Here is an 18,641-nt window from a genome sequence, read left to right on the forward strand (position 1 = left end):
CGGAGCTGGATTATCTACAAGTGAAGAAGTGTGAAGCTGCTGGGCACTACATTTTTATACAGTTTTTATCCACCAGCCACAATTTGTTCCTTCAGGCTTAATCCTGCTGTGTTAACTTTTTATACATACTTCATATTAACACAAATATCTAATGCAACTCAGTACATTCAGGCATGTAGACATTGTCAAGACAAAGTTCAAACCGAGCATCAGACCAGTAAAGGAAGGTAACTTTGAGGCAGTGTTGTTAGCGCGTTTTCAGAAACTACTGATCTACTGGAATTTTACCACACAGCTCTCTCTAGAGTTTACAGAGAAAGGTGTGAAAAAGCGCTCACTGGATAGTTTCTCTATCTTGGTAAAAATGCCTTGTTTTTGTCAGAGGTCAGAGAAGAATGGCCAGACTGCTTGGAGCTGATAGGAAGGCAACAGTAACTGAAAAAAACACTTGTTAAAACCAAGGTATGCGGAACAGCATCTCTGAATGGACTGCAATGCGAAATTTGAAGTAGATGGGCTACAGAAGACCAGAGCAGTTGCCTATCCACTCGGAATGGGAAAAAGAGGCTACAAATGGTACAGGCTGACCAAAATTGGACAGCAGAAGATTGGAAAGCTATTTCCTGGTCTGAGTCTCAATATTTGCTGCAACATTCAGATGGTAGTCTCAGAATTTAGAATAAACAAAATGGCTCTATCCTACCTTCTATCAACTGTTCAGGCTTCTGCTGGTGTAGTAATGGTCCATGGGATATATTTCAGCACATTTTTAATCTAATCAAGCATTTTTTAAACACCACAACCTACCTGAGTGTTGTTGCTAACTATGTCCCGCCCATCTTCTGATGGCTCATGCTGGTTTTTGAACATGACTTTGAGTTCACTGTGCAAAAAATGGCTTCAAAAGTCACCAGATCTCAATCCAATAGAGCACCTTTGGGATATCAAATCACAAATCAAAATTTAGCAAGTTCAGACCTTAGTAATGTTTCAATGCAGCACATGGCTGAATGTTTGCAATCAGATTAATGGACAGGCTTGCAGTTTATTATGACTGTAAACATCTTTCTCCAGTGTCTTGAGTTCCTCTGCTCAAAGCTGCTTCTTAAAATATTAAGAAAGAAAATGTTATTTTGATGAGATATGAACATTGGGGATTTTTCTAAGTTTTAGTACAAACATCACAGAGAGCATAAAAAAGCACTTTGAATTAAGGGTCATTGCTTTGGCTCTGCAGGAATTCGGAGTTCCCTTCATGGAGACCAGCGCCAGGTCAGGCCTCAATGTAGAGCTGGCTTTCACTGCTGTGGCCAAGTAAGTATATTTTTCTTTGCAAGTGTCAGGGATCATATAAAGGATATATGAATATAAAATGTGGTTTTTAATTTAAAATTTTTAGTATTTTCATATAAACATGGACGCCAATGTGGAGTCAAAAAGATTTGTTACTTGTGTAAATGCTTCCTTGAAGTTGCAAATGTTTAAATAAAGATCTCAAGTACAGATTTAAATAATACTAGTGTTTATTTATGTATTTATTTGGCTAAAAGGATGGCAGAAAGTCAGGTGGTTACACAGTATTACATTTTTGGCTTCAAACTTGCTTACCTCTGACTTCTACTTGTTCTTCCCTTTTCTGCATGGGCTTTCTCTCACAGTCCAGTTTTAGTATTTTAGTCTGAGCATTTTCTAATTTGTCCATAGGTATGAATGTGATTCTCCTGTGTTAGTTGACTGACAGCCAATCCAGTCAACTAACACAGGATTTTCGAAAATAGATTAACGTGTGTGAAGTTCCTTTACCTCAATATCCTCTTCCTTTTCCTCAGGGAGCTGAAGCACAGGTCCATGAAGGATCCCAATGAGAAGTTTAAGCTCCATGAGTACGTGAACAAGGAAATGAAGGGCACTGGCTGCTGCCGGTCTTAAAAGCCTGCCCCAGTCACTCTTTGGCTCTGTGTGTGTGTGTATGTGTGCAGACCACTTATTTCCATACTGTACGTGTTCATATCTGGTGTGATCAGAAAGGAGGAGTCAGCTCCAGCGAGGTATAAACCCGTTCGACCTTCTGCTCGTCCATTTTCAGACGTCATTGTGTCAGTACACGCAATCTCACTCTGTTGTCCCTCACTAGTCTCGTTGCCTTCCTGCATCATGTGTATGTGCGTCTTGCTTTTCCCCACCCATCTCCTTCTGTAGCTGTAAATGTAGCCCAAGGTTATAATTGGCAAAAGGCGAAGATGGCACACCTCAGTTATTACCCTGTTTCAACTGCAGCTACACAATTATCTTCACCATTGCCTGGTGTCCTTCTTTTATTTTGAAGGGTCTTTTTGTTTTGTTTGTTGCAGAGATAAAATGCATGTTTTTAAAGCAGTTTAATTTATGCATATAATTAATGTGTTAGATGTAACTGTCATTTTCTTCAGATGTTACGGATGAATGTTCAAATAGTAAATGTGTAGTGAAGTGTCCTCTGTACAGTTTGTGGTCAAATCAATGATTCAACAGGCTCCCTGGAGCCGGGTTAGCTCACCAGCATAAATTTAGTGTTTCAGCTGTGGATCTGGGGGTGGGGGGGATTTGTATTATTTTAACACAAAAATCTAGTAAAAGCAAATGGGTGTCGCTATTTTGGATACAATAAGCATTAACAGCATTCAGATATGAATCCATATTAATATGTTCAAACAAATTTAGACATTTGAGTTTTGAAGAGCTGTGATGCGACCACTGTTCCTGATCTGTATTTTTTGTTAAATTATTAAAAACAGATAGTCAAACACACTGTATGCAATATACAGGAATATAAAAAGGGGGCTTTTTTGGTCATTATGGTGTAAATACTACATTTTTTTCTGCATGTAAAATAGTTTGGATAGAAGAGAAGAGCACTTTAGATGGGAATAAGAGCATGGGAGTGAAGTGAGAAATAAAGAGCTATAGAGACCTGAAGTATTGTACATGAAACATATGTAATTTTTTTTTTATTTTATTTCTCTGTTTGTTTCTTTTTTGTTTTTGTTTTTGTAATCCATGCAAATCATGACAGCATATTTAAATGCTGAGTTTTGAGCCACCTCTCATTTCTTTATATTTTGCAGGGAAATAGCTGCAGTGATTTATCGAAACGTGCAAACATACATAGAAATACTGTATATAAGTCAAACACAGAGATCATAGAATTCTAACAAGCTTGAAATCTCTTTAGATAATCATTGGGAATAGTTCTTCAGGCGTCTGGAAGGACATTTGAAGCTCTTCTTTGGATGTTGGATGCCTTTTGTTCTGTTTTTTGTTAAGATGATCCCACACTGCTTCCGTAAAGTTGACCTCCAATCTTGGCAGTGTGTTTGGGATCATTACCATGCTACAAATTGAAGCCAACACCCCTGGCTTATATGCAGCATCAGACAATGACAGAACCTCCACCATGTTTTACACTTGGCTGTAGATGCTCACTGTTGTAGATATCTCCTGACCTCCTTAATACATATTAATCAGTTTAACCAAAAATTTCAAATTTGCATTCATCACTTCAAACCTGATTTTCAGTCCATTTGTTATATAATATAATATCACCACCCTGACCTTCAAATACTGTTCGTCTGCTTCTTCTTCTACTTATCCAGTTTCCTCAGTATTTTTAAGGACATACAGCACACTATGCTGAGATTTGCTAGGTTTTCAGCTATAGCGCTTGAGAAATCAAATTTTGTTGATGCAAGAATACTATTTTTATGCCCATCTTTGTTTATCTTTGGCATTTTTGGATTCAACTAAAGAAATGGGAACAACCGGTGTGTTTTTGCAACAGTAACATCTGGGCTAAAGATACAATTTTTAAAAAGCCTTTTGCCTTCATCCTTTGAGTTGCGTTAGTTTGTGCCTTTTTAAATGCTTCAATAATTTAAATCATTTTTTTTATAGCAAAAAGCGACAAAACGTTATTTTGTGATGTCAGGTACAAGAATTGGACTGAAAATGGGTGAAAATGCAGCCAATCTCCAGAAAAACATAGCAGAAAACCTGGAGAGCTAATCCTCAAGACCACCTTAAAACAAAGTCTGGGTCTTTGGAAGTAGAATAAAAGGAAATGACCGATGGCTCAAAACCTTTGCACAGTACTGCATGTATGTGTTTTCTGTACATTCGTATATAAATTGGGTATATAGTGCCATGTTTTCTTAACATTTTGAGCAGTATGTCACCTTTAATCGGTTAACAGTATTTAACTTATAATTAATATAAGAATCACAGATGTCATTTTATATACTGTTGCTTAGAAAGACTCGATCTCAGTCACAGAAACCACATACTGTACTGCACTTACTGTACATGCCCATGTTTCCTTTTTTTTAGCCTTGAAGTTAAGAGTATTGTTTATTGGGTTTACTACCTTTCAGTGTGTAACTTCTTTCTTGTAACTTAAAACTACAATAAAAAAAAAAATATGTATACATCACATTTCAGATTCTCTTACACAAATTCTCTTCTTGGACAGTTACACAATACAAAGCATGCAATTACAGATCACTGAGTGCAGCAGAGAGCATGTGCGTGTTCACGCTGATTGACGTCAGCTCTTCAGGTTTGAGCAAAATGTGCGACAGTCCAATGAAAGTAGTGCTCAAACCTCCTTGTGCCTTTCTCCCAGGGCTGCTTTCACAAATCACTTAAAGTGTAGACCAGCAATCACTGGTTTGATGAAGTTAAGCCGCTGGAGCCTTTTTCAGTCTAAAGCCTTTCCTATGTCTCCCTCTGCTGGATAATAACCCATGACATAAAGGAAATATTTAAATAGTTGTATAAAATAGAAGAAGCAGTAAGGCTAGGCAGTACTTAGCTGTTACATTAATTACATGTGTGTTAACAAAAAAAAGCAAAAATTGTTTATTCTACCTGTGTGGCACATAGAAAATGAGACAGTTTAAAAAAAAAAATAAATACATTCAGAATTACACATTTTTACAGAGAGTCTAATATAAAATAATGTATGTATACCACCTTAATGATGTTGACATGCAGTTTTATGTCAGATAAATCTGTTTTGGTCTGCATATAATTGGTCAGAAACTTGCAGTTCATACATCTGAAATGTAATCTTGTTACTGATAACAGAACACTACACTGAAATCTCGCGAGCAGCAACAGTTCTAACTCAAGGTATACAGACACACACACACATGCTTCTGCACATTCAGTGTTACTGTCCTGTTTCAAGTATGAAAGTAAGTCAGACCACATAGCAGATGAGTTAGCTAACATTCATGGCTCCCCACGAAACGTGTCTGACACATCATGTAGGTGAGGCTGACGAAGACAACGGGCAGAGACAAAAGGGTAACTGCTGGAATGCCAAATAATCAAAGCTGTATCACCGTGAGGCTCTTTTCTATGTGAGCCTTCAGTTTTCGTCTTCTATTACAAGATGTCAAGGTTTTTTTCTTCTTCCAGCGGCAGTTTCTATATTCCTCACCCTGCACCAAGTTCTTCGTCCTCATCACGGTTTGTGCTTAAAATATGCCTCCACTGTAGAAAAGGAGAAAAAAATAGAGCCAAATGAGTGAACAAAATAGTGACACGTTCATCTATGTATTAAAAAACGATTTACAGTATTGTGCAAAAGTCTTGAGCCACTCCTTATTTCTTTATATTTTGCTTCCAAGGAGCCCGACTTTGTTTCACTCTTTCTAAAGATTTTCTTTTGACATCAGCTGCTTTTTCACTCATTGTAAGTCCAGGTCTTGTTCTTGACCTGAAGAATATCTTATGTTTTGTTTTGCTAAACCATTCAAGACTAACCTGTTACTCTTTCAAGCATTATAAGGCATTTAGGACATGAGCCAGTGTTGTCTCTGCACATAACAGACTAGAACCAATTTAAAATTTGTTACCATTTCTTTTGTTGAATCTTAACAAATGCCAAAGATAACAGTTTGACAGGTATAAAATAGTATTTATGCACTAATAAGGTGATTCCCAAAGAGCTTTGAGCTAAAAAAAATTGGTATACCTTCATATCAAAAAATTGAGAAATCTCGATATGTTGAGGACAAAAGAAGTTGTAAGTATAAAAAAACCTTTCTACAGCAGAAGAACAGGATCTGAAACTTATGTCTTTAAGAAATCCAGCAAAGACCTGAAAAAGCACCTGCATCTTCATTTCATCCATTTACTGTTTGCTGAAGCTTCATCCGAAATAATCCCGGTGGAAAGGTGGCTGTCAAGAAGCCATTCTTAAGGAAGTGAAACAGGAAGAAAAAGCTGAGGTATGCCAACTTACACAAGAGCTGGACTTAAAATCTGTGGCAACAGGTCTTATGGAGTGATGAAATTTGAAATTTTTGGTTGAAATCTTCATCATTATGTACGGAGAAAGTCGGGAGAGAAGAACTGTAAGTTTCTACAACCAAGCTCTGTCATGGTTTGGGAACGTATTTCAGCCAGTCGTGTTTCAGATTTTGTCAAAACTGATGGAAATATGAGCCTTGCATCAGATTGGCGATCTGTCCAGGGTGTACCCTGACTCTTGCCCTATACCTGCTCCAGTCCACCCACAACCTTAATAAGGATGAGCAGAAGAGGATGTTTGGATGGATGGACGATGGAATTATGAACACAGAAAAGTACCATCTGATTTTGATCCACCATGCAATACTATCTAGAAATTGTCAGACTGGCAGCAGCTTCATTTTTCACTGCACGTGCAGTAAAAGCATACCTTTGATAGAAAACACACAATGGGACAGTATCAGTCATGGATTGGCCTCCCCAGAGCCCGGAGGTCAACATTACTGAATCAGTGTGAGATCATCTCGACAAAGAAGGGAACAAAAGCCAGCCAACATCCAAAGAAGAGCTTTGAACATCCTTAAAGAAGCCTTGAAAACAATTCCTGATAACTATTTACACAGCACTTCTTTGTATCTTTGCACATTTCCTAGCAAAATATAAAAAAAAATGAGGGGTGGCTCGAGACTTTTGCACAGCACCGTATATGTTTTGTAACTTTTTTTATTTTAACCTGCATACTCCTGAGGCAGCATTGGTCTGTTAATAACTGTAAGGAAAGCAGTGATCCATTCTTTCTGCTCCACTTCGGTCTCACATGCAAAGAGGAACTTCCTATCTGGGGTCACTATTGTTATTCCAAATGGCCAATGGTGACCCTGGATGGTGGAAGGAAGGTCGGGAAGCACAATGTAGCCATTTTCCTGACTACCGATGAAGACCTCACCACGTGCATAGGCATCCTACAAGCAGAGAGAGAAGCAGTTTTAATGTAGCTGAATCAAACTTACATTCAGAAGAGTTAATGGATATGGAAATGGTTTCATTAAAGTATAAAAACACACAAAATAAAGCACTAAAGGCTACTTGCACAAGAATTGACTGTAGAGAAACATCACAGCACCATCTGCTGGTCACAGTGTGTAATTAAAATGCTTTTCATATGTTTTACTGGTGAAACTTTACTACCAGTGGATCCTTGAAATACATGAGCCTCCTGTCATCCATCGTAAACCACCTCTTCTTGAAGCCCTCTGTGTGCTGCAGGACAGAAAACAAGACATCGAAGTCATCCTGACGGCATCGCTGTGATTTTTTTCTTTTATTTTTCTCCTGTGATATATGATCGGCAATTTATCTACACAAAACAAAATCACCTTTGGACCAGTCTTCTCCATGTAGCCCTCTTTTAGGTAGTTTCTGGTTACCTTTGGCAGAAGCTGCACAAAGAAAAAGAAACATACTCAATCAGGAAAACATTTGATTTCTTGTTTGTTTCTTTTTTAACTGTATATGTGCGCATGCTTATATTAAACTGACTACTGCAGTTAAACCACATTGAGAAGTTGTTGTGATTTAGTGTTTTATATAAATAAAACTGAATTGAATTGAATTAGACATTTTAGAAATGAATACAGTTTACCGAGCTGTACTGAAGTTAAAAACTCCTGCAAAAGGTTTAAATCAAACCTCTACATGAGCTTAAATCATGAGTACAGCAACCAGACTGAAGCACAAAAGATGCCATTATTGTGTGCAATATTACCTTAATAATAACAAGTTCAAAAGAAAAGGAAAAGTTGTAGCTGCCTTCATGCAGGAGCCCAAACGTGAGAGCACTTACTCACCTCAGAGTTTAGAGCTAGAGGAAAAGCCACCTGCAGGTAGCGCAATCGAGCTGCTCTGATGGCATTGAACCAGTCCACTATTTCCTTTAGAGAAGGACATAAGGAAGTATAATGGCTAAGTTACACATTATCATGTCATTTAAACCATTGGTCCCATCTCCAATTAACTCCACCAACAAGGTAACTTATTAAAAATGCTTTGTAAGAAAACCATCTGAAACTAAGAAACTAAGCTATTGGGAAATATATTGTTAACCATTTTTAATTAAACAGTATACCATGTAGACTGATCCCTGTGAAGCTCTTACCAAAGTAAATTTGTTACATGTTGAATTGTAATTGCCAACCTTTTCCTCTAGAGGGACACATTAACGTTCCCAAGCTCATGATTTCCCATCTGAAACACCAAACGGGGCGTGTCAGCTCACCTTTCCATCCTCGTGGTAAACAAAGACATTCCTAGTGCTGTTGTCCTTTAAGTAGGTTATCTGCAGGCCATGGGCAGTGCCCATTTTGGACGGCTGGAAAGTGGCATTCAAAGTATTGATCTTCATAATCGCTTTAGGCTCTTTGGCCTGCAGAAAGAAAAGATTTTTTGTGAAACATTCTCGCCGTTATCAAGGCTGTTTTTGCACATTATTAACCAATTGTAGACTAGGAGATAACCACATTTGCCAAAACACACAGGCTCCTTATTTATACAACTTCATATATTACAAAGAGAAAAATCGGGACATGTATGAAGTGACAGAGTGTAAGCAAAACAGACAGAACTCACGTCATGCTTGTTAAAGTATTTAAGCACGCCCTCTCGCTCGGACAGAATAAATTTTCGGCTGAGGTATTGTCCGTTGTCTCTGCCACGTTTCCACAGAAACCCTTCTCTGTAGCCTGCCAGGAGGAGAGAAACACAGGTTGGGGGTAAAAGCAAAACAACTTTTATTAATGCTGAAAATCTCAGACACACATCTAAGAAATGTCGACAAATAAACAAACTGTTATTAACTTGATAATCAGAGAGATAAATGTGCACTGTGTGGTTTAGAGCAAGAAGAAAACTGTCACCTTTAAGGCTGATCCATTTACATTATAAAACAATGATAGCCTCTCTGCATATACTGTAGCATTGGCATTCATTTTGGACCTTTGTTTCTGACCCTCTGACGAGTGTAAAGTTCCTGTCACTTATGTTCATGCTATGTTTCAAATAAAATCTAAAAGTATACAGTTTATTTTGCTTTGCCAGTTAACTCCTACTATTTTGGTATATTTAGACTAATTGTTCTGAAGAGTTGCAGCAATTGCACAATACACAAAGCTTTTATATCCACTTGCCACTGGAAAAAAAAAAAATTGACTCATGCCGCCTTACACTCATAGCTGACACTTTAGTTCCAGAAAGCAAGCATGGAAATCCCTAAACCCACATTGTCTTGCTAAATACGTTTAAACTAATCCAAATGCTAAAGAAAACATAAGTTATATTATTGCACAACCACGTTGTGTGGTTACTCATCCGGTGAATTGTGAGTGCACTAAACACCTATTACACAATCCCTTGAAGAGCTTCAGAGCTCTTTAACCGTGTAGCCAGTAACAACATTGGTGGAGGCCACTGAAAGACATACTGATGACGTTGTGCTTGTGTGTGTACCCTTTTAGCATTTGTGACCACTGTTCTTAGAACCTCAGTAATGCCTTTCACTATACATAAATAATTAAGCTTCTACTGATCTACAAGCCTGAAAATGACTGAAACAAATATGCTAGCACACACACTTAGCACGTTTGTTTTATAGCTGTAACTGAACAATCGGGAGCAGTGAATGAGTCCAGTTATTTTTAGTCCTACCTAAATAATCATGTCAATCATTCACCTATTCTCTCCTCCCCACAAACACATAGACACACACACAGTAGTAGATGGTCCTATCCTTGACCATGGCCACACACAAAACCGCAATAACATTATTCTCATGCAGACAAATAAAACTGAAACACTAAGTAAATATAAAAGGCACCCAATTAACAGAGAGCTCGATCCTGATGCTGAAGTTGGTACGAAATCAAAAAACAGCTGTTACTCTAGCAACACTGTGATGCTACAACACAATCGCCATAGTCACACCTGAACTACAAAGTTTCCCCATTGTTACATGTAGCACTCAAAAGGCTGATCAGGCAGCCAAGTGTTTAAGGGTGCATACTACGTAAGCAAACGGTCTCAATCCAAATTAAATGGAAATCTGACTGGATATGAATAGCTGCATGTGTTCCTAGTAATATATTACATTGATTCGTCAGAAACAACAAAAACTACTTCCTCCACAAGAAACTGTACCCAAAAAAAGCACCTCGGTATTTAACCTCATGCTGCTGCATGCTATTGAGGCCAGAGGCTTCAAAATAAGAGGAAGATGTGCCAAAAAATTATACAGAACTGCTTTCATACAGGGCATTTGTACCTAGAATTATGGTACACCTGCATCTTTCTTCACTTTCCTACTTTAATATGCATTTTGAGTCACAAATAGAACCTACTGCTGTGGCTGAGCAATAGCTTCATCAATAACTTATGAACCTGAACCTGTTTTCTTCCACGTCTGGGATGGGGTCAAACCTTCCACAACAACAGAACTGAGGAGGAGAAGAGAAATGATTCACTGCGATAACAGAAAGTTAAAGATTTGCAAACACTTGGGAAAGCAAAGGGAGTTTCGGATGGCAGTGTCCGTCTCTCTCCAGATCCTGCACAGATGAAGACTGGATGCTTTGGCATAAAATCTATGTGCGCTGTTGTATACAATGCTCATACACAAAAGAGGGCATTCTTCCTCCATGGCAGGCACACACAGCCACATGCTCTAAACCTCTGCACAGCACAACACAAGGGAGCATTGACAGAGAGACAAAGTTTGACTGTCATGAGACTATGATAACAGGGCTTTATATTCTCTACCTGCAACTGAGATGACTTTTAGTTTCTGCATGCAAACATCCATATGTGTGGCAGGATCTTAGCCTAGACTCAAATCTGCAGTCTACATTTTAAATATGTTCAGTTGACCTGACTAACACGAGACCAGAGCGATCAGCTACAAACCTTCCTGCTTGCCTTGCACATCTACTCTGCAGCACTAAAAATACAACGCGCAATACACTTCAGATTGTATATTGGCACACAGCAAAAGCAAATCTTAAGCTTTATGCTAATTTTAAAATGCACAAGGTTCCTCAGAGACACCCAGTGACAACCTCATATGACTTAGTTAAAAGGGAACTGTGTTGATTTTACCCATCACCTTCTGCTTCCTCATCATGTGGACTACAGCATGTGAACCTACCATCTGTGATGCTGCTCTACTACAAATTCTAAGACACAATCGCACACACACACCTTCTGAAGGTGTGGTTTTGAGTAACAAAGTATTGTGTTATATAATGTACAATTTTTTAAAAAACTGCTTTCTGTCAGGTTGAACAGACTTTAACTTGCCCTGTTTCCTGTTTTCCAAACAGAAGTTACCAGGGGAAGCAGTCTTTTAAGCTTGATAGTATGTATGGTTTGTGACCATCATTTCTTATCTGGGTAACATATACACACGTCTGACAGCTTCCCATTTCCTCAGACTTTGCTCAACTCTGAGTAGTTGCTAAAGAGATGAGTGGACTTCTCAGAACTTAGCAGCATTGTAACATTGTGGGGTAGGCCTATCCTTTATGTGTGGCCCTTTTAAATAAGGTCTTATAAATAGGTATGAACACACAATACAAAATCCCCATTGCCCTGAAAAACAAGACAGCCTGCTCTGAAAAAAAGGTCTAATCACAACAAAAATACTTCAAATTACTCTGTTCTGTTAAATCATTTATCTCAAAGAGCGCTGGGTTAATTATTCACACTTTAACCTCAACTTTTTGCCCATTTTCAGCATTTATATTCTGTAGCTAAACATTTCATACAGTGTCCAAAATCCAATACAAGTTGTAAATATTGAAATAAATAATAATTTATTGTCATTAATACAACTGCGCCTGTCTTTTTTGGCACCAATTAATAGAGTTTGGTGAAAACCATACATGCACTGTGTATAAAGGTCTTAAAACAACATATAAATAATAGTTACCAACTGTTCAGCTATTGGTTAGTAAGAATAAAGATGTATAAAGATAACAATAGAATAACTGTAGTTCTGTTTTTATATAAATAAAGTTTCTCCTGTCATCAGTGTTAAATATATCATCTACTTTAAATATCTTAAAGTGCATTTTATTGCTTTTAGCATGGATTCAATTCAAATAGATTTTCTGTTTGCCATTTTATTTTTGTATGTAGTGAATCTACTACATCCTGCCCTTAAAACTGTAGGGGAAAAAAGCCATTTTTATGCCATGATTTAAACAGCATAGGGATTTTCTGCTACACACCCTACAATGCAATGCACCTCATTTTACAATCATGGCCATTGTGCAACTCAACAGATGATACTGATGATATGAAATGAGAACTCTAATGTAATGTCCACTAATGAGGGTGTGTCCATATTATTCAGAGAAGTGAATAAGAGAACATTACTTTGGAAACACTACATAATCTTCGCATCATAATCTTAGCTGTGTCATACATTCGTGCATGCGAAAATCACATAAAAGTCCAGTCTTAGCATTTGCACACTCATTGCCAGTCAGTGGCAGAGGGATCCGTTATTGATTAGCTGAGTCTGGTTTACACTGGTGCTTCTTTGTCTCTTATGAGACTGCATTGGGCAATTAGCCAGACGTCCATTATGAAAGGGAGATGATTCAGCACAAAAGGCATGGATAAGTGTTCACACATTAAGTTTGAATTTAGATAAACTAAAATGAGAAAAGGGTGTTTTGGTAATTAGTGAGAAATGAGAATAAAAAGGACAAATCCGGAGGACAGAAAAAGAGCGTTTTCTTCACTTGGTGACAAACCCTCATTGTCTCTGCAACATAAGCCACGCTGACACACCATCTATTTCTAAACAGCGGACTAATTGGGCTGGGCTATGTAAATGAACACTGGGTGATGGTGCCTAGTGGACCATGGTTATTTATTTCCTATTACACCTTTTGAAAGTATGATGCCATTACCAAGTCACATCTGCACCTGCCAACATCTCACCAATTAACCTGATATATCTAATTTCTGTTTTTATGCCCTTCAATTATTTTCTTTATTCCCAAAATACTGAATTATTACTTTAAGTGGAGGTGGTAAAGTGGGGTGTTTTCTGTCCTCGATCATTGTTTGGGTTAATAGATGACGCTTTCTTGCTGATTCAATCAATACTGAATGGGTGGTGCAGCGTAAGACGCAGAAATACTTCTTCTCTTGGTCATGTAAAAGGGTATAACTGTGCAGAGGTACGTTGTATTCTTACCTGCCGAGTAGGGTTCCTGCTTTTCCACGCACAAAAACTCCTTCCTCTCGTACTTGGCTCGGATCCACTGATCCCGCAGGACCCTGCAGAACGGCGGCTGTTAGACACTCAGCTTTGCCTGGGTTTGATGTGTACTTCATGCCTCAGCTAATTTGTTGTAAACATCTCATTAACTTGCGCAGATGCCGACCCTCGGGGATTCATTTTGTGCAAACATCTATCAAATACGACCTCATCATCTTGTAATTATCATTTGTGTCTCCCTTGTCCTGTTTCAAACATAATAACGATTGGATGGTGTGTGATGTTCTTTGGCGTCATATTCTTCTCTTTTTTTCCATTTTCTGTATTTTTTGGTTTCCTTAATAATAATAATCATAATAATTGCACGTGTATGCATCTTTAGCATTCTTCTCAGTATGTTCAAACTGCTGCGGTATTACTGTGTGTACAGCTCTTCACTGTAGTAAATGGATCTGCCTTTTTCATCCCTATTTTCTTCACTCATCAGTCACCCCTCCAAAACACAACACATGCCCGTTTAGACTTTCTGACATGACAGGTCACTGTGGTGCTGTTCAAAATTGTTATTTATATCACTGAACAGTTAAGAAGAAACCCTCATGAAACCCTCAACTGCTGCTTCCTGTTCATACTACAGGAACTGGGCATTCTTATCACTGAGGAGTTCTGCATGTCATCCTGCCAAACCAAAACCACTTGTTAATGAAGACATCCATTTTCCCAACAGCTGCAGACTTAAAGGTGCCATCGCTAATATTTACTGTCTATGCATAAAATAACAATTAATTTACAGTCTATATAGAGAGAAATTTACTCGTGTTAATAGTTTTCAATTAATTACTAATTACTAAAAATGAAAAGGTACACAGTTTCTGTCATATCCCACTGTTTTGTGCTTATCCATGTTTCAGTCATAATAAGGAAAAGGAAACCTCTCAATTTAAAGGTTTTACATATCAAGGCATAATTAAAATAGTCTGGTCCTTAGCCAGTGTTAAAATTATGATCATCACCCCATCACTGTGCTCAACTTTTGGTTTGGGGTGTTTATGCTGAGGTGCTGCGTTTATTTTTTACCAAACATAGTTGTTGGCATTATGGCCACACTTTTGACTTTTGGTTTCATCTCTCCAAAAGGTATTGTTCAGGAAGAATTCTGGTATGCTCAGATGCAGCTTTGCAAACATAAGCCATGAAGGTGACCCTTCATGGCTTATGCCATATTTAGCCATATTTATTTTATTTTTCTAATTTTTCTAATTTTCTACTCTCATTTAACATGGTTGGCAAGAGGTCTTACAATGTTTTCCACTTGTGAAGAATCGTTCTCACTCTAGAATGATGGACTTGAAATTGTTGGAAAATGACCTCATAACCCTTTCCAGACTAGTGGGCAGCAACAACTGCTTCTATAACATCACTGCAAATGCCTTTGGCATTGTGTCACTGCATATCTGAATGATCCAGAACAACAAGCTGCCAAAACTTCTTTGTTTGAGGTGCTCACACATACTGATGATCAATCAATCAAGTTCATTTGATTAGTAGAACCTGTGTGCTACCTTCCCTCTCAATTCCTAAGGTTATACTTTTACACAGCTTCTGCATTGTGGCTTAATCTTTGTTAAATATATAATGACACAGTACAGTATGACCTGTATTGTAGCTCGTCTGAGGTTGTATTTACCAAATTTCAAGATTTGCTGAGGAACATAATATTTTTTATTATGTACCGATATGTAAAACCTTCGAAGTGAAAGAGGGTGTACTTTCTTTACATTATGATTGCATATTTAGAGGTGACTCAAACATAAAGTGGAACAAAAGAGGATGGATTACTTACGTGCAATCCTTGAAGGTGGGGCAGTAGTAGAAGGCAGGAACTAGTTGTTCATATATGGCTTTGGCAGCATCGTTACCAACAGAGTCCATAAACTGTGGAGGAGGGGAAAAAAACACCACTCTATAAGAAATATCTGTTTGTGTTCACAGCTTTCTGTAGATATATTAAATACAGTGTTTGGAGCTCAGTGTTAGTTTGGCTGACTCTGCGCCCAAAGTTTGACTGCTGCACTTTTCTGTCTTCGTATTTAAAATTGAGGACGCTGCTCAGCACGCAGAGAGGTATACACAGACACGCCTTTGCATACGCACACAAAGAAGCTGGTTGTGTCTGTCAGCTGCTGGCCCATTTCTTTCAGATGAAGCTCAATTGATATAGATGACCTTTATTATTTTTTCAAGCAGAGATGCAGGGGGAAGAGTGGGAGTCAGAAAGATAGCTGCTCACAGTGGGGCTTGAATGAGATGTCATTTTAAGCTTGATGGCTGATCCCCTCTTACCAAACAGAGGATCTTCTACTGGGTTTCTCACCTCCAACTCAGAAGGGCTCCAGGGATCCAGAATAAGAGATTTGACCTTGCTGATCTGAGCAATGTTTCGATGGAGGCCTGAGCAGCTTTGACACACAAACACGCCAAGGGTGTACGATGCCCACTCCGGGCCTGTAATGCAGGATAAAGAGGTGTATGATCACACACACACACACACACACAAATATTTTACCTTAAGTAACTGCCACACTGAAAAATTCCTGACAGACACTAATTGCTCCATATAGCAACTGAAAAAAGTGGTTATCACAGGCAAACAGAACAACCACTGCTGTAGTTGATGAAGATTTTAAATAAACACAAATATGTTACAAATGTCGCCTGAGAAAGAACAGAAATCAGCACAGGCAGAAGCATAACAAGATTAAGTCAAGCTAACGAAAAAATCTTGATTGTTTCTTGTTTCTCGGCCATTCTGCCTCTTCGTCTTTAACATAACAGATGATCAGCGCACCGCATAAATAGATTTCCACATATGCTCACTATAGTATACACAGGAAGTTATTAGTGCACAAAAAGCTTGTTTATAAGACCTAAATTTAGGGAGCCTAAATCTTCAGTATTTATATCACCACCCTGTGTTTTGAGTACGTGTTTGTATGTAGGAATAGATGCATAAATACACATCACATTCACCTTTAACGTGAATGCTTAAGCGAGGGTTTAAACTTCACAGAGTTTTATATATACCACACACTCTCTTTTTTTTAACTCATGCAGTATGTCAAGCTGCACACCACTAACGTCACATATGTTTTTAAATTTAGTACAGAGAACATACCCTGAGCAGGGTTATAATACAGTGAAGGTGTGAGGAGATGCAGACATATTTCGAAGTCTAGTTTTTAGCATCATTACACTGACCAGTGTGAGGCTGTATTACACCTGCCATTGTGGTTATTTTGTAACTGAACCGCAGAACTGGGGGGACAAGATTGGTGTCAGCATTCAGCAGCCTTTAAACCGTCACTGAGAAAGATAAAGCCGCATACTTGCGAAGACTGCATGAGAACAAAGAGCTCGATTACTTCCTTTAGCATAATTTAAAAACTGTGCACATGCGAAACCGTGCATCTGTAACACTGAGACAAGATGCTGCCGCGTGGTTAGCCAGTCGGTCTAACACTGAAGTCATTCTACACAGAAAGTGTAATGCACACAGAGCCTAAAAATATAGTTAAAAATGTTTGAGTTTGTTCAAAACTTGGAGCTGAAAGAAAGGTCTCCAAGAGAACTGCAGCCGTGTTTATTGCTGGTTATTTAATAGGATGCGTGTGCTCGTCTGCAGCCTAATCTTGAAGGCTGCAGAGTAGGTAAGTGAAAGTAAATTTCACAAGCCACACCTTTTTGAAAATGCATGCTTGCTCTCATATACTGAGCTGCAGATTTGATTAATGTTAACCAACTAGGTGTGTTCCTCAGGGTTTGTGACCACATGTCTGCATGCTGAAGAAGAAAACCAACCACGGATATAAACACCTATTTGGCCACTCAGTATGAAAAGTAACAAAAAAATAGTAATAATTAAAAAAAAATATTTGTTCTGTTTCCAGTTTAAATTAAATTAAATTTTCATACTGAAACTACTGAAAACCTCCGACTGAGAGTATTGGTTGAACTCACAAACGTATTGCAACAAACGAACAGTAAAAAAAAATAATCAAAAAAATATTTCCTCTGTTTCCAGTTTAAATTAAATTTTCATACTGAAAACCTCCGGCTGAGAGTTGAACTCACAAACGTATTGCATCAGTGTGAAAATCTTCATTATGTCAACTATCTCACACATGTCACAACTGTACGAGAAGAGAAACTGAAGCAATTACTTTCGTGTGTCTCGGTTGGGATTGCAACAGAATGCATGAACACTCTTAAAACTGGATGTCCAGCATCTGAGAGTGACTCCGCTCCTCCAGCCTACCTGCAGCTCCACAGTCGGCACAGTTCCCATTCCCAGGTTTGTCCAGAAGCGCTTTCACACGCTGTCTTATCATTTCGTGATCGGAAGTCATTTAAGTTTAGCCTATTTTGCTCCGACGCCTGATCAGCCCCTAAAATCCTCTAGCTGTCTTGCATAGAAAGTAGCCCAGAGACTGTGGCTGGACGCACTGAAGTAAATTCGCAGGGCGTCGCAGCGCGCTTGGCCAAACAGGAGCGGCGTTTTAGGTGGTGGCTCGATGAGAAGAAGAAAAAAAATGAAGCACGGTCAGGGTTGTGTAGATGCTGAAACACTGAAAGAGCAAACGCAAACACAAGTCTTCTTTGTTTATTTGGAGGGAGACCTCCAGTGGTCATAATGGAGACTTTCGCAGAGAGTGGATACACCCATATTTGACCTCTTCCTCGCTAATTTACCTCACTGCAAAATTTAGTTTGCCAGATCAGTCATTCAAATCTACTAACAAACTTAATAACTAATAACTGCATTTCTTTTAGAACTGTTCCATTAGACTGTACAGAGGTACTGTGTAAGCTGACTCACTGGCACAGTTTACTGGACATCATCATCAATGAAATTCGTTTCACCCGACCATTTCCTGTTAAAGATTAAGACTGCATGAAATTTACTATGATCGTGATGGAAAATTTCATAGGAAAAGGGAAATTTGTGAAGAAATAGGTCTATTTTTAACAAACCCATCCATCTATACCAGGAATTATATGCTGAAGGAGG

The 18,641-nt window shown here is 38.5% G+C and overlaps 2 protein-coding genes across 3 annotated transcripts in view; one reads left to right on the forward strand and one right to left on the reverse strand.

Moving 5' to 3' along the window:
* Positions 1–2,832, forward strand: part of LOC116325222 (ras-related protein Rab-26-like) — a 54,456-nt gene extending 51,624 nt beyond the window's left edge. For both annotated transcript variants that reach the window (XM_031746053.2, XM_039611561.1), the window contains 2 exons: positions 1,238–1,314; positions 1,830–2,832. In XM_031746053.2, the coding sequence (XP_031601913.1) occupies positions 1,238–1,314; positions 1,830–1,929 (177 nt within the window). In that variant the 3' untranslated portion in view covers positions 1,930–2,832. The remainder of the gene's footprint in view (positions 1–1,237; positions 1,315–1,829) is intronic.
* A 124-nt stretch (positions 2,833–2,956) lies between these two features.
* Positions 2,957–18,206, reverse strand: LOC116325178 (arf-GAP with dual PH domain-containing protein 1-like). Its single transcript, XM_031745995.2, has 11 exons — positions 17,889–18,206; positions 15,948–16,078; positions 15,417–15,508; positions 13,550–13,632; positions 8,920–9,032; positions 8,570–8,716; positions 8,142–8,225; positions 7,671–7,733; positions 7,483–7,554; positions 7,028–7,256; positions 2,957–5,532 (listed from the first exon to the last, which is right to left on the reverse strand). The coding sequence occupies exons 1-11, from the start codon at positions 17,977–17,979 to the stop codon at positions 5,504–5,506; spliced, it is 1,134 nt and encodes a 377-aa protein (XP_031601855.1). The 5' UTR covers positions 17,980–18,206; the 3' UTR covers positions 2,957–5,503.
* Between the last annotated feature and the right edge of the window lie 435 nt (positions 18,207–18,641).

Source organism: Oreochromis aureus, linkage group 4 (genome assembly GCF_013358895.1).
Source record: "Oreochromis aureus strain Israel breed Guangdong linkage group 4, ZZ_aureus, whole genome shotgun sequence".
Lineage (NCBI taxonomy): Eukaryota > Metazoa > Chordata > Actinopteri > Cichliformes > Cichlidae > Oreochromis > Oreochromis aureus.